This window comes from Vanellus vanellus, assembly GCF_965231255.1.
Source record: "Vanellus vanellus genome assembly, chromosome: 6".
In the NCBI taxonomy this organism is placed as follows: Eukaryota; Metazoa; Chordata; class Aves; order Charadriiformes; family Charadriidae; genus Vanellus; species Vanellus vanellus.
This window is the reverse complement of record NC_138911.1, coordinates 12,064,181-12,081,224: the sequence shown is the minus strand read 5'-3', so window position 1 is coordinate 12,081,224 and position 17,044 is coordinate 12,064,181. Positions and strand designations below refer to the sequence as shown.

Below are 17,044 nucleotides of genomic sequence, written 5' to 3'. Positions count from 1 at the left end.
CAAGAATGTTTTAACAACAGAAAAACAAAAAACCTAATTCACCACTGTGATATTAGTCACAATATTACTTCCATTACAGAGCATGTGTATTTGGTGGATACAAAATTAAAGAATTATGTATATGCAGTGTCAAGAATTAAGGCCAGACAGGTGAACATACAGCTCCCACCTACATTAAGCATCTTTAAGGTTCCCTGAGGAGGCTACTGTTCCACGATTCAGCAGGACACAAAGCACAAAGAACCACAACTAAGATGTTCCTTCTAAAAATAATGCATCTGGCACACACAGCTACACAGGGATGGCATTTAACACTTCAGCTCAAACCTACAGCACAAGAGATCTCACTGACTGCCTTGTGTTTCCAGAACTGGAATGAGTATGGATTAGAAAACCTCTATAATTATACACAGAATTCTCTTCAAAGGAAAGATATACAAGTTAAACACACCAATTCCCACTAAAAAAAGAAACATGCACATTACATTAATATGGTGTCTAAACCTGAAACTTAGTAAATATAAACATCTGTGAATTCCTCAAGTACACCTACCTCCTGGTGTGTCTGTCAACTGGCAAATTTTCCAATTTCAATTTCCTGATCTGCTACTGAATTCCTCTCCCATTTCTCACTTGGCTTCAAAAGATCCAAACAGATAAACCAAGTAACTAGACAGAGGAAACAGTTACATTAATTATATATTTCAATTCTTATTAAACAGGAAAACTCTGAGAATACTCCAAACCTTAGCATTCTTAAGCTTTAAAATACTATCAGGAACATGATGGAATAACTTGGGGAAAAAGTAAATAACAGTTCTTTAGAAAACAACAAAAAAAAATTCTTTCCCCAAAGAAACCTGTTCCTCAATACTGTCCTTTTAAGTACAGTTGTCTGTTTAATTTTTCCCATCATTGCAAAATGTTCCAATTTATTTGTTTTAACAAAAGAAATATAGAAGAATCAGAGTGAGTCTTTTTTGCAGGACTGCATTTAAGCTACCTTGGTAATATCAGACTTCAAAGCTTAAGAGACATCAGGCTCATAATGGCATACCTTGAACCACACCACCCATACAAATGAATTATATTTAGATTAAAATTCAGTTTTCAGACTTTTGTGGTATTAAAGCCAAGAGATTCCTTAAGCTTAAAACAACTTTGACATTTCTTCCAAAGTAACTTTATTGCACAATTCATACACAAAATTTAATATACTGGAATGTCCTTAGCTATTAATACAATCTATAATGTTTAAATTGCAATTTCACATTAAACCTGTAAGAAATCTTCACTTAATGCAAGAAAGTTTAGTTTGTTCTAATGCCCCCCACCGACAGCTATTCGTAGTAATTCACATTTTCAAGGTCTAGCTTCTGGAACTCATTGCCATGTCCCTGCCAGTGCGATTTCTTTTCCTTTTCCAAAACTGTTTGCTAAATGTAGCACTTCAGACTAGGTAATACCAACCAGTACCAAATTACTAGATTTTTAGTGTTAATGTATCTATTATGCCATATAACATACAGTACATATATTTTACAAGGCACACATTACAGTACCTACATCACAGCAGTGTGAATTACAGCAACTTAATTAAAAAAAGCTGTACAGAATAATACAAAGTTTACTTTTTCACCGTTTAAATAATTTTTGCCTTAGTTTATATTGTAATTGCAAGTGTCATTATGCTGCAATTAACAACCTGTTTGCATCATTACAAAATTACATTTAAAGAAGTTCATGTAAGTGCTCAGCAGAAAGTCAACTTATAAAATCTCAGTTCAGAAGTATAATTCTTGAAATACTTGAAAAATAAAGTTAGCTTGAAGCTTTAATTTAGACGCTCCTTCTGTTCCAGTGATACAAAAAGTTTAAAAAATTCAGAGGTTATTTTAAAGTTCTGAACATGGAGCGATGCAAGCTCAAAAAGCAAACAGAAACTAAACTGGTGTGTGATTAGAAATATTTGCAAATATTTTAATGGAAAATCCTGGACCAGTAACAATTTTCAGCCCAAATAATAATTGCCTTTATGCAATCAAACAGTCCATATATTTTCTGAAGAATCTCTCATTGATATCAAAGGATTAACAAAGGGAAAAAATTAGTTCTAAGCTATATACATTCATAAATGTTTTTTTCAATTGTTAAATACAGATTTACACACTAAGCCATACTGGTTTTTAGATGATACACTCCAGGAGAGTATGTTGCTTACCTGTCATAATGTCTATGATAAATTTGACAACTGTGCCATAAGTCAAGCTCAAATGGGTGCCATATGCTATGCACATTCCTTAACAAATATAAGTATAAAAGAGAAATTCCCAAGATCCGGTCCCCGGTGTAGTTAAATTATTTTGGAGCCAATTAAGAAAAATAACCCAAATGTGCATATCTACATGTGCATGTCTTTTAGTTCAGAACCTGTGTGTGATAAAAGGCCTTAGCCTTATAGCATCATCGAATCTTAACAAGTATGGTAATTAAAAATGCAGTAAGCAAGATTGATGCTGATATTCCCTTGACTGCTACACTTGAGTATTTCTCACTCAGTAGCCTCAAGTTAAAAGAGTAGTAGTTGTTAATATATATTAAAAAAAAATCCTTAATTGATTCTCTACAATAGCAGTTGATTTCCATAAAACTATTTATGCAAAGGAGGCTTAAGATGGGTTTCCTGAATATGAACAATTTATTTTAGACTGTCTAAACTCAGTTCTTCGAAGATTTTACTCTGCTAGACACAAAAATGTACTGTTGCCCTCCAGTTGTGATACTCCTTTTCCCAAGTTGTCACATGCACATCTCACTGCAAGCAACATTATTATTAAAGTAGAAGTTTCTCTCTGCTACATAAAAGCATATTGCACTTGTAGATATAAAGCACAGCACCCTGACTTAGATTATCACCTTATAACTCTTCATATACCTTATACTTCTGATTTCATCACTTCAAAAACTCAAGGGAAGCAGATAAAACCACAGCATCAGGCTAACCTACACCTTAACTGCTAACTCAAATAAAGTAATTCTCTTCAGATGTTTAAAAATAATTTGATCAAAAAACTACAAAGAAACTGATTTACTTTTTTTAGGATTGTGTATGAAACTGTTTAATGTTTCCAAGCTAATAAGACTGTTCTAAATATCATATTTAAAAAAAAATATTCTAAAAGTTAATCTTGTTAGAAGAAGAAAGGGAAGTGCACAAGTACATTTACAGAGCTGCCTACACTCTCCAAAACAGATTTAAAATAATTAATACTAAAACTCCTAACAGATCAGATTGAAATCAGTATCTGTAAACACTAAAAGCAGCAATAACTGGCTACTGAAGAACAGGCAGTAGGACATCTTCAAGTTTCAGCAGTAAAATTACAAAAATAATCCCTAGTGCTAAATCAACTTTATTCACATTTGTCATAAAACTAAAAGAGATTACTTTTAAAGATAAGCACTGTGAGGTCAAGCCATCTGACATGGTTCATCTTCTGTAGCAGTGCACTGTGATGTTCAAACAGCAGTTAGCAGTTGTGCTGTTATAAATTACGTGTAGTCGAACTGTTAATTAGTATCAAAAGTTGTTGTTAAAATAAACTTTGTTAATAATCAAAGAGTTTACTGAAAGTACAGATTAATAATTAAGACTGCACACACACTGTCTCATACACCCGGTGTTTTATAAGAGCAGCGTAGATTCACAGCAGCCAAGAAGAGAAGTAAAAGACAGACCATGGATGAACGACGAGAAGTAAAACCAGATGTTCGTGAAAATGAAAGCTTCAAGTGCTTCTGGTGTTACCAGCTTATTGGCCAGTGTCAGGGTCTGTGAGGCTGGCCCACCTCATCTACCATGTTAAATATATAAGTAGCAATATCATCTTCTGTAGGTGCCTCTGAGACCACCCAAGAATCACTTGCCCCAGTCACTTGCCGACGGCAGACAGGACAGCTTCTGTGACGATCACTCCTGTTAGGAAGCCAGAGAAATGAATAGTTTTCATTGACGATCTCTTCCTGGCCAAAAAAAAAAAGCCAAAAGAGCCCCCAAATAGAAAAAAAAAAAAACAAAAACAAAACCAACAAACAACCCAGTGAGAACTTCAAGAATGATCAGGTTAACTGGATTAGACCACCTATATATTTGACAAATACAAGTCAAAAACTGTCAGAGTAACACGTAACAAGGACATGTTAAAGGTGGCTGGCAGATGTGTACTCATAAAATAATAATTCAGGCCGCCTGGGAGGGCTCCTGTCTTTTAAATGTTCAGCTAGTTCCATGTAGAAAAATCAGGTGCTTCTCCAGAAGGTTATGGTTTGTTTAAAAACTTTTCTTTGTGAGGAAGATTGGCCAACAATTCTGAATGCAGCTCCATTCTTCGAGTAATAAATTTGGCAACATGTTCCTTATAATCAAGTTTTCTCAGGTTAAAGAGAATGCACCTAGCTACCTGTCCAGAAAGTTTAAATGGAAACCCATGGTCTAATTCTTCCTATCTTCAGATACTCAGCTGAGATATTTCAGAAACCAGTCCCCATAAGCTTCCTGTATAGAGAGAAAAAAGAACCCCTTTCCTGCGTCATTGAGCCCATTGAAGTTTAGAATTGGTCCCTCAGGGCCCCATCCCCCTCCACCAACTAACTCAATGGTTCCAAACAATTATGCTTCTGAGCTGGGAGCCTCTATTTTATGTCTAGGTTAAGAAGAGATGAACCTTAAAAATTGAATACCAAAAAAAGAATGGTACAACTGGAACATAGTTAAGATTTCAGCTGATTCATTAACCAAAGCAGAATATAATCCACTCTCCAGCAGACGCTAAACTAAGCCCTGAATTGCTGACAGATGTTAAAATATATTCCCAGAAAAGAGATGGCTGGTTATACTCTGAGATCAAGTGATTTTTACTAGGTGTTTTTCCTTGTGGGAGCATGGTGTTCTAAGAGTAACTTCCTTGATAAGGCTTTGAAGAAGCCACAAAACAAATTCTTATGCACAAATTATGCGACTTAGATGTAAAATCATTTGTATTAACTAGTCAAAAAAAGCTTTTAACTGAGAATATCAGTATCACCTAATGCTAGACTGCCCGAACACCTGCCCAATCCTTGTAGGTCTTCTGCATGGTCAGAGAAGAGCTACGCTCCCTCCACAAAGCAATTTTTCTCTCTCAGTTTTCTAACAAATGGTGTATCAGGCAGATGCAGAAGCTGCAAAGCTGTTCAGTTCACTATGAAGCTGAACATATATTGTAAGATACATTCTACATAAATTTGAAGGTGTTGCTACTGAGAAGAAATCTTTTCCTGGAAAAATCTAATATATTTAAATTAGTAAATTGTATGCTATTTATTTCAAGTGAAAGCATAATATATGGAAAAAAATCCCTGCGTTAGTTATTTCCCAAATTAGTGATAAGACAGTCCAACTTGTCTTCGTATTTGCATAGTCTTACAAACTATTGATTTTTTCCTTAAAAAGAAGCTTTTCGTGAGATTTCGTGAAGCATAGCGTGCCAACATTAGCACACACCCTGTCTTCTCTAGTTTTGGAGCAAGAATAATTTAATTTTACAAGAACAGAGATAAGAAATTACAAAACAAATGCTGAAAAGCACTTTCACACAACATTTTCCAAAATTAAATTCTTTCTAAAATGTTTACAAATTCTGAAATCCTTCTTTCCTTCTGCTGCAGTCTGATTTTATTCAAGCTTGTTATGTACCATATGTACATTAGGTTGCAAATATCTTCAGACATTAACTTATACGGGAACTAAGGAATCTGTCAGACCACACTGAAACATGTTAGGTAAACAGTACATACTATAAAATAACGAATATCCTTTAATATGTATTACCATTTATCAATGCATTTCTGGCAGAAACTGTGAGCACACGGCAAGATTAAATCAGCACGCCCATCCATGCAGATGCAACATTCTTCTTCATCTGTCAACTGCTTAACCCTGCAGAAGAGAAGACAGTATTTTCTTCCAGATAACTACTAAGTTTTATATTTATGCCCTAGTAACCACACTAGTTACTACATTTTTCGTGTTAATTAGTGATGGATAGAAAGAAGTGCCTGTGCTTATCTGCAAGGAACATGTAATTTTGTGAACGGACTAATTACATCCTCCCAGCCTATGTCAGCAGATATAACTTCAAGCCACCAACAAACAGCAGTAAGTGAACTAAACTAAGTTAGAATATGCATTTATTTTTTGTGTCATGTGGTGCTTTTGGTGTTGCAAAGGGTTATGCAAATCCTTTTTCGTACCAACAAGGAAGTGAAAGAAGTTGTAACTGTTCACATGACTGGGCAAAAAGAACAGAAACACTGTTTAAAATAAATGCAGGAGAAGAATCTGCCTTCTTTTCAGAGTGTCAGTCTGAACTATTACATAATGAACTTTGTCAAACTTCTGTGTACTGGCTTATATCCTAGATAAAAACATGCACGTTGAGAGGATCACTACAAGAATGCATGTTCACTAATTTCACATGCCATCAAAATGCCAAGAGCTAAACTGCTCATTAGATTGAAAAGGCCGGTTCTGGCTTGCAATACACTCCTCATGATTGTTCCTCCAAATTAAGACTCTCCCTCAAATTGACGGTTACCACAGCTTTTCCCATTAAGCTTATGGGTGTTCTTGTTGGGGTTAAAAAAAAAAAAAAAGAAAGAAAGAAAGAAAGAAAAAAAAAAAAGAAAGAGATTAAAAATTAGACCACCCCCAGGACAGACATTTTCATTTTATGTGTCTTCATTCTTTTCCCCAAATAATAGATATCTGTATCTAAAGTTCCTAACAGTAGTGTCTCAAATATTTGCATTAGCAAGACTTCTCAAATGTGAAAAGGCACGAAGAATCCTCAGCTTTCACTGCTCTAACTAGACATGTCAAGTTCCCTAATTTTATAGTCATGGCTCGCTTCCAAGACAGCCAACTAAGTGTTCTGAAATTTTTAGGTTTTCCAAAAGTCCTGACTTGGGAATCTCTTCTGTGACTTGGGGCCCAGAGGAAGCATTCTAGAAAGAATGGCTTCTCAGGAGACAGCCCACCTTAATGACTATTGACCAGCCTGGTTTTGCTTAGGTATCTTGGGAGCTTGTCAAATAGAGAGTAATTTTTTTAACTGTACAGATTAGCCAGCTAATAAACAGCAATTAGCACACTGTTTTATTCTTCGGTAGGTCCTTGGGATTTTCTTTTCAATTTGCTTTTTGAGAAATTACTTTAGAATGTTAGATTATTTTTGTAGGATTACAGATGGTGATTTGCACACAGTGAGGACAACAGTTTCCAAAAAAACCCTATCTTTTGATTAGCTATGTTCTTTGGACCTGCTCCCTTTCATTCCCCTTCCCCATGCAACTCTGAGTACTAACCTTTGATAACACTTCAATTTTTGAGATTTGCTGGTGTACATACAACCAATTATATTTAAAACGGATGCCCTATTTATAAAGTTTCTGGAACCTAAGATTTAGCCATAGGACTAAGTTTCTGAAGAAATGGTAAAATACAAGAGTGACAAACTAAGGAAATGCTTGTCTCTTCTTTATCAGAAAGCATAAAACACTTACAGATATTTTGGAATGCTCCAAAAAGGAAGTGGATGTTCTGGAGAAAGGGGGTGTTACTCCAGTGGAAGAAGTTAAGATAAGAAGAAGAATGAAACAGATAATATTTGCTATTTTTGGACAGTGACAGCTCAGCTGAGAAATGTCTAAAGGTGAGAAGAATTTAGGCAAATGGGAGGATATAACAGAAAAAAAAACGGAAGATTTATTCAGTGTAAAATACTTGAAGGTGCTTCAGCCTGTATTTTCCATAATGACTTGAAAAACTTGGATAAGATACAAGCTTACTAAATTCCAGCACACTACCAGCATATTAGAAAAGTATACTTTGTTGTTGTTATTTGTCACTAATACTACCTCAAGCAATGAAGTTTACAAACACCAAGGATGCTCATCACCCCCATCTCAAAGTGTGAAAACTGAAAAAGAAATTCACCTAGGAAACCTTGTATCTACTCATTGACTTTAGCAATATATGAAGTTGTTTTGCTAAGCATCTGGAGGGTTTTTTTGTTTTGTTTGTTTGAAGTAAGAGGCCATTTCCAGATATACGTGTGTTGCAGCATAACCATATATCTTTGAGAAAGAGCAGGAAAATATGCTTTCCTAAACATGTTCACAATTTGCTAACTCACAATGGCCAGTAATTTAAGATTATTTGTTCCCAAACAACAGAAATAGGAAATTAAATGAAAAGAATATATTATGCAATCCATTGACTTAAAAAAAAAAAAAAAAAGGGCTCTACGTGTAGAATGACAACATAGCCGTCCCCTTTCTCATTCTAACAGCTGGACTGCGACATTCTAAACACAGTTAACTAGCTCAGCAACTTGTTTGATAAAACACCCGGCTACCAGCTCTTCACTGGTTGATAGAGAGAATTATACTACCTACTACTTTTTCTTGTAAACCCTATCTCTACCTCGCTTAAAACCAAGTTAGAACTCTGAACTAATTCAGAAAGTTAAAAGTAAGGAATTACTAGTAGCAACATTTCCACATAGGGAAAGCTCCTTGCTGTTACATTCCGTTTGAACTGAAGTTATTGCAGGTGTTGACCTCAGTCTTTTGCTTTTCCTCTAATTAACAAAGCAGGATGTCAACATGTGTGAGACAGTTCACATTTTTCCAGTCTTACAAGTTAAATTATTTCCATAATTGATGAGTTTCTAGTGGCAACAGATGGGAACCTTCACGTGCCAAAATGTAAAAGAGGAAGAGAAAGTTTAAGTGGAACAATAACAAGACCTGTTTAAACAAACACTGTCAAAACCCCTAGATTTGTAGCGGCAGCTGATTCCATTTCCTCCTGTTTCCTTATTCAGGAGATTCCACATATACCATGTTTATATTATAACTGACCATCACAACAATTGTGTTGAAGCTAAGGTATGTTAGCACCAACAGAATTTCACCCAAGTATACCATAGCTCTCTTGGTACAAGAGAAGGCATGCTATTCATGTTTGTGATGATACAAAGTCTGCATCTGCCAAGAGCGTACAGTTTTGATCATTAGGTGCTTGCAGTTCGGGTTTTACACACAACTTCCAAAATATTTATGTTGTAGCTGTGGTCAGAAGCTAGAGTATATCAAAATACCTTCCCATCCACAAGCTGGCCTGACAAGATGACACAGACATCAAACTCTCATCAGCTTCTTCAGAAGTACCACTCTGTGCAAGAACTCCTGCTGCTTGACTGGTGATGTCTTTATAAAGTTGAATGAATTGATACAAGTTCAAGATTCTGGAAGCTTCCACGATGCCACTTGTTTTATTTATCTTTAAGATATAAGAATTGTTTACAATTATGTATCAGATTTTTACTTGACATTGCTCAAAACTCTTTTAATGCACTGCAATTCTCATAGCAGTAGCCACCTTCCCCAGTGTCCATCACAGTATTAGCAAATTGCAGCCTGCTTCAATAAGAGTTAAGACCTTCAAACACAGCTGTTTCATCATAAGGAATACCACAGTTAGGACTACATTTTTAGGGCAAGACAACTACCATCACTACTCAAATGGATTAAGTTGTGAGTACCAATCTAATGCCTAAAAAACTGGCCTAAACTTAGAACAAAGAAAGGAATAATCAGTCATTTCATATTTGAACTTAAAATAGCCTACAATGATGGCTGCCTTAATGAAAACCAAGAGCGAACAGAAAATTACAAACTGTTAGTTTCAAACAAAGTTTAAGAGTAGGCTTGACTGAAACTGCATGTTAAGATTGCTCAGTGGATTCCCGACCATTTAAGGATGTTACTTGATAGGATACAGAGGGGAAAAATCTCATCAGAAAGAGCAAACTTAGTAACTTTTGTCATGGTCTTTAAACTAAGTTAAACATTTAACTTTTAGATTGGTTTTCTAAGGAATATTTACAGTTACACTAGCTGAACTAATAATGCTTGGCATTGCTGACTGACTTCTACTACTATCAAACTATATAGTTCCCAGTTTGTTGTACTATTTGATTAGCGCGACTTGACCTCACAAACCATCTGAATTCATAACTAATGGGTTGTAAGCGCTCCATTGGAAAATATCATTCCTTTAGATTTAGTTATGAAAATGTTTTTTGTTAACCTGCTTTTTGCAAAAACTTAGAATTTAGAAAATTTATCTCAAATAGTATCCTTGAATACATCATCTATATCAAAATATATACTCAAAATATATGCAGCAGGTGTTGGATTTTACCAGTAAAAGTGACAGTACTCAAATATCTGTACACAAAACCCCCACCAAATTAAAATTTTCAACAATCTTACTTTAGTACATATTATCCGAACGACCACCTTCCAGAAAGCAGAAGAATCAGAACCAGGCTGCACTTCAAATAACAGATGTTTGTCTTGTCCAGAAGCCAATTTTGCAGTACTGAAATAAAGAAACATCAGTTTTACATCATGTGTTAGACAGGCAAATATCAGCAACCTCAGCCACTGCGGTATTATTTATTGTTCACCTATGTGCTCTTTATCCTTAAGATTTTATCAATACTACCCGGAGACATGAAACTAAAGAGTAATGAACATAGCATGTCATTAAATATAAAATACAGTTCATTTCACTTTAAATTGCACAGTAAATTTCAGAAAATTATGTGCAAGTCTTTTGTTCCAGCATCAGCAAGTGTCCTTTAGATATTTTAATTTATATATACTTTCACTGTTTGTTACAAGAATCATACAATCTTGTGGTCCAATCTAAAAAGCTTATTTCCTTACCATGTATGCAAAAAAAAAAGCATGCAAGTACCAACACGTGCAAATGAGGTGTATTTTTGTTAGCATATATTAATAATGAAGCAGTCAGGTGAAAGCTTCAGGTAACCCTGAGATTTTGGGGGGGTTGTAATTTTTTTAATGGAACACTGACACAAAGGTCTACTCCGTAAGAATCAGAACAAGCTATGTTACAATCAAGTTGAAGTAAACACTGTAAAGAAAAGCACTTGAATAACAATGCTCTTTTGGAGCTAATTATACCAAGAAATGCTTAGAAGCTCAGGCAAAACACAAAGTAGTGTTCTTCAAAATCTATTTATATGTCTACCCAGAAAACAGCTTGTTCTTGAAGGTCATTCAAAAAAGTATGGCACTGTACAAGACAATTTCTAAACGGAATACAAATTCACATTATTGTTAAACATCAAACACTACCAAAAGCCACACACTACAAAGACCCTTTTCAGCACATACATTTCCACTTCATATCATTTTATACTACAAATATTGGGTAAAAATGACAACTCTCCTTTTTCGTTCATTTCTTTTACCATCAATGTATCAGTCAAACAGAAGGCAGGCTATGAAAAGTTTTAGTTTTGCAGCCTTTTGATTGGGATTATCTTGGTCACTGGTTTCAGATAGCAAGGCATATCTCATGTTTAATGAGGAACAGCGCTGCATGTCCACAGAAGCGGGAGAGAGGATCACAAATGGTTCTGTCTCAGGTACTACCTTCCTAGTGTTGCTGTACCGTCTTTACAGGGCTCGTATTGCCGCCTCTTACCAAAAGTGATGGGCAGAGAGGAAGCAGTACTGCATCTATAGGTGGCTGGTGGAAGGCGTAAGAGTAAGGGAGACAGGTAACACTAACAAAAAGATACTGCTAAACACCTACCTCTTGTGAACATCTAAGAAAGAAGCAACACTTGCTGGAAAAAGCGTATTGGAGAAAAGTGAATTTAAGGAAAAAAAATGGCTTTGGTTTTGAAGTGTAATTACAACCATTATAAAAGTTTTAAGAACCGAAGGAAACATTTCAAAACCAGATGGCTAGTTCTGGCTTAGCCAGCACAGGAGAATATATTGCATACAAGGTCTCTGTAAAACATGAAAAAAAGAAGGAAACAAAGTAAGGCTTACACATCATTAAGTTCAGCTACTCTTCCCAGAAACTCTTCATACGTTAGGAAACCACTTTCTTGAACCAAAGAGGCATGCTTTGCTACTTTTTCTGGCAACTTGTTAATTACAGTTTGTGTGTGGTTTGAAATTTGTTGACCCATGCTGAAGTTCTTCACCTCAGTTCCATAGAAAGAAGTTCTCATTCACTTGTAGAGGCTCTGCTAAAAATATTTGAGAGTTACATGTTGTCTGTGAATGGCTACTCCCTCATTTTTTAGCGTAAGAGTTTAGCTGCCCACTAACCAGTCTAATTATTCTACAGTAACACAAACAGTCAAATCAGAAACAAAGCAGAACACTTAAAAGAGACTGGAATGTGGCATTAACAACTTATGAAAAACGTATTATTTTGCTTACAGCAATACTTGTATTAAATAGAGATAATTTTCCAGGCAGATATTTTAGCAGCTCCAGCACACACATATAAATACATCCAATGGAATGGAAAAGAAAATCATAAGATGACAATTTATGAAAATCTTTGTTTTTCCTAAATATTTGTGCATATGAAAGTCAGAATGTCTACAAATAAGCATATCAATGTATGTCTATACACAGACATTACATTAGAAATTCGCTTTCTTACATCAGACTGACGTTGGCAGGTCAAAAGAACTCCCACTGCATTCTTAAACTGGTAAGCCAAGAAATCCACGTCAGTATAAACTAATTTAGAAGTCTCCCTATCTGCACAAAACACTAAACTTCAGGATGTGTTACAGAACTGACTTGTTCAAACCTTTCCAACTTCAACTTACTTCACCTTTCCTTTGCACTCGTATCTTTTTCCCCAAAAGGTAAGGATCTACCCAAAGGATCTGCTCTGTGCCTTCTGAGTCTACCCGATGTCTATGCCTTCTGATTTCTGAGTCTTCAATCATCTCCTCCCCTTGATCCCTCTTATTTGCCATTCTCCCAAAATTTCTCTTTGCTCTACACGTCTTGAAATAGCAGAGGCATGCAAATTATTTCTATCTGTACAGACTTTGTCACACGTAATGCAAACCAGTAGTCCTGCACCTTTTTTTAACACTTCTACAGATAGGGGTCTGCAATGGCGAGCTAATTACACAATATCAACCTTAACTTAAATATGTAATAACCTGAATCTAGGTGTATTACAAACACCTTATGAGAGACATCGCAGCAAAACAGAACTTCATCCTGCATGTACACATAGCCGCCTTTGGGCATAAAACTGTTCAGGAACACAGTTCACAGCTGTCAAGATCTTGCCACGGTGTAAGAAAAACACAGCACACAGAAAGCGAGTTCATATCAGAGCATTATATGAACTACTCTGGTATTTCACACAAGACAGTAAACTTCCAATTTAATGTTTGACTTTTCACCAATTTCTATTCTTAGACAGATGTGTTCCCACCCAAGTCACTTTTCTCCTTCCAAATTACCCTCCAATCACCTCCTCTCCTGCTATCTAGACCTTGTGTTTGGTGAGCACACGCCCAGAAGATACACTTGAAGCACAAACTCCCCACAGCACAACCCTCCACCCTTCGAACACTGCTCATTCCACATCTTCCATTTTCAGTGTGTAAAATAGCAGCCTTCCTGAGGGCGCAGGGGCCTCAGGGCGTGACCCTACTGAACCGCCAACGTAAGATCACATCACAGAGAAGTTTGGACACAAAAACCCAAGCAAACAAAAAACAACCCTGCAGCGACGCCTGCAGAAATGTTTCCGTTCGTATGTTCTTGGCGATCTGACACAGACGGGTCGGGTACACCACGACCCTTCTCCCTTCCCGGCCTCTCCGAAACGAGCCGAGGCGGCGCGGCCGCCAGCCCCTGAGGGCCGGGGCACGGCACCCGCTCTCACTCGGCCGTTTAACGGCCGGGCTCGAGATAGGCCGCACGCACCAGCCCGGCTGCGTCACGCCCGCACCGCCCGGCGCGGAGGGGGTGGGGGGGTAGCGGGGCGGGGCCCGCTCCCCACGCCCTTCCCCGAGGCCGCCGTGCTTGCGGGTAAGCGCCGCTCGACCCTTCCCGCCCCGACGGACGCGGCTCAAGGCGGGGCGGCCGGGCTTTGCTCATGGCGCCCGCACCCAACGGCCTGCCCCGGCGCGGGCCCGGGCCTTGCGCCCCTCATAGGGCGCCGTGACTGCGGGCCGCGCGGCAACCCCCGAGGAGCCGCGGACGGAGGGGCCCCACCAGCGACCTCACCCCAGCGCCCCGGCATCCTGCTTGCTGCCGCCGCCTCCCGACGGGGACCGGAGCGAGGCCTCGCCCCGGCAGTCGGCCAGCGGCGCAGGCGCAGGGGCGGTGGCGCCCGGCGCGGCTCGGTGACGCCAGCGCGCGACTCGCGCTGTTGCCAGGAGACGGCGGACGCCGGGCCCGCCCCGCCCGGCGGCGCCCCCGGCAGCACAGGCGGGGCGGGAGCGGGCCGGGGCCGAGGGGAGGCGGCATCGCTGGGGCCGCTGCCCGCCTCCCTCCTCACCCCCGCCGGTAGCGATCCGGGCTGGAAGAGCGTTGCAGACAGGGGAGTCGCGGGGAGCAGGCCCGGCCTGAACATCCGTTCTGTTCTGCAGCAGGAACGGTGTAAAGAGCTGTTTTCTTTTAAGAAGAATCTTGTCATAGCTTGAATGACCAAAATGGGGTAATTTTTCCGCATACGGGCCCTGCTGCACGCTCAGCAGCTGCCCACTCGATGCTGCACAGCTCGGAGTTCCCAGCGTCTGAAGGGATGTAACACTACCTGTACTACTCTCTTTGTTCTGTTAGCTCCAATGAAGGGAGTCTGAGTGCCTGCCTTGGTGGGATCATCGCAGGCCAGCAACTGCTGGTGCAAATCACCCCCTTCCCTCCCCCCCGCCATGACAGCCGGCGTGGGGGCACAGAGCCCCCGGGTCTGGTCTGTGTGGAGGATGTGGGAGCTGGATATGGGCGGCAAAGGCCAACACTCACTGACCTTCTTACGAAAAAACGCTAACACCCATAAATGATAACAAGCTGTTTAGGAACAGAAGTCGTAGCACATCCTCTAGGTCATCGACATCCTGATGCTTCAAGGTTTAATTCTAGAGGTTCTGGTGGGTCTTTTTTTTTTAATTTAAAGAGGAGAAAAGGAGTAGTACTTCCCCTTCCTGCCTGCTTCTGTTCACACATAGACACACGGACTTCCCACGATAAAGGCACCCCTGTATTCCAGACAGGGATTGGGCTGGACTGGGAACCTCGCAGTATTTCCTGCAGGCCAACCACCCCTTTTGCCTAAGGTCAGCAAACATCTGTAGACTCAGTGTGGGAATCCAAGTGGTGTTACTGTCAAACGCCTAATACAAACTGCGATCTCCTGCTACATGGAATGAATTATTTGTCCTAGATACTTGAGCATAATGCAATTTCTGAGACATCAAGGAACTTCACAGCTGTTGAGAATGTCTCGTAAAAAAAAGCACAACACTTGAGAGAAGTCAGAAACATAATGAAGAATTTCTCTTAAGTTTCTGCTGCTACCAGTTAAGGGTTTGGGTTTTTGACACTTTATGTCTAGAACTAAAATAAATGTTTCCTGTTTGCTTTGTAGCGGTGCATCACTTGCGATTTTATTAAATAATGAGCAAGGACATTTTGTACTTCCTAATTCAAATGTGACTGAGTAGTACTCAATATATACAGACACTATCAAATACAGTACTTGTTGATTAGTAGTTATAGCTAGCTTTTATTACATACAGAACAGTGTAACAGGTTCCTTTTAGCCTTTGTAGTGTTGGCATAAATTGTGCAATGGAAAGTAGGGGCAGATCAAACTATGTGCATTGGCCAGGTGTCAGTGATGAAAACTAGTTTTTAAGATACATCACCAAACAACACATTTATAGATTAAGGCAATATCTTATTATATCAGCTAGTATAGATTTTTTTAGAAAGTAAACACTTCAGGGGGAAAAAAAAGCCCTTATTTATATCTAAAACAGAAGCAACAAACTTCCAGGCGGAGTGGAACTAGAGAACAATTTTCCAAATTTCTTTAGGTGTGAATGAGACAATCAGAGAGAAAAGGAAGTTGATACCTGTGGAATAGAGGTAATATTGGTAGGAGAGTAAGAGAAGGGGTAGAGAATTATCTTTTGGTGGTGGGGAAAAGAATAGAGAAACAGGTAATTTCTAATAAAACATGGAAAAGACGGGCAGAAGGGGAATTATAATATGTCACAAAAAAGTCCAAAATTACCTGGAATCCACTAGTGCTGCCTGTGTCCTTAAGCCCATTTGCTGTTCTGACACCGCCATGACAAGTGTTGGCTGTGGCCTTTCCTGATGGCCTTATTTCTGCTGCCTACTCTTACTGCTCACACGGCACAGAGTGCTTTCATTCAGGTTGCCAGGAGAGATACATGGCATTACCACAGTATTTTGCAAAGAGAGAAATTACTTAAGTGAGTGGGAAGGCTGTATCTAGTGCTTTCCTCTGTTGCATATTTTTCTGCTGAAATTCTGTTGATGGACATCTGAAATTAGTGGTATTGAATCACAGTCCTTCTGCAGTAGTATGGTTTTAATGGCAGTGTTGGACTGCGTATCAACACAGTCCAGACTCTTGGAGCCATTAAGTATTTCTGAGCTATCAAAAAAAAAAAAAAAAAAAAAAAAAAAAGAGAGAAAGGAAACAAGAAACAACACAGGGAATCTCTAAGTATGCTATTAGCAATACACTATAACGCACTATCCAGTAGAACATATAACCATTGGGCAATGTTTAAACTTCTGAGAATTAAAAATATGAAAGTTCATAACCCAGTATCCTACACTGTAGCAAACACAATATCACAATATAGGTAAGCAGTTCTATTGCTATTTTATTTAAGACTACGTTTTTCAAGCTGCTTGAACTAAAAAAGAAACTTCCGTTGCCACAATAACCTCCTTCACATATTAAAATAAGTTATCCAAACCATTTATTCAAGAATATATTTGATAAATTGCTAGTGTTGTTCTTTTATAACAACTAATTAGTTCCGTAACATTAGGGTTATATAAGCTCTTTTTACTGCGA

General features: G+C 38.6%; 1 protein-coding gene across 2 annotated transcripts; it reads right to left on the bottom strand.

The window, feature by feature from the left end:
- Nucleotides 1–1,167: 1,167 nt before the first annotated feature.
- Nucleotides 1,168–14,308, bottom strand: RNF141 (ring finger protein 141). 2 transcript variants are annotated; one of them, XM_082485283.1, is made up of 6 exons: nt 14,209–14,308; nt 11,983–12,182; nt 10,381–10,489; nt 9,204–9,385; nt 5,870–5,977; nt 1,168–3,976 (listed from the first exon to the last, which is right to left on the bottom strand). In XM_082485283.1, the coding sequence occupies exons 2-6, from the start codon at nt 12,165–12,167 to the stop codon at nt 3,826–3,828; spliced, it is 735 nt and encodes a 244-aa protein (XP_082341409.1). In that variant the 5' UTR covers nt 12,168–12,182; nt 14,209–14,308; the 3' UTR covers nt 1,168–3,825. The 2 variants fall into 2 exon arrangements, with proteins under 2 accessions (XP_082341409.1, XP_082341408.1); XM_082485282.1 differs by having other exon boundaries at nt 11,983–12,185; nt 14,209–14,279.
- Between the last annotated feature and the right edge of the window lie 2,736 nt (nt 14,309–17,044).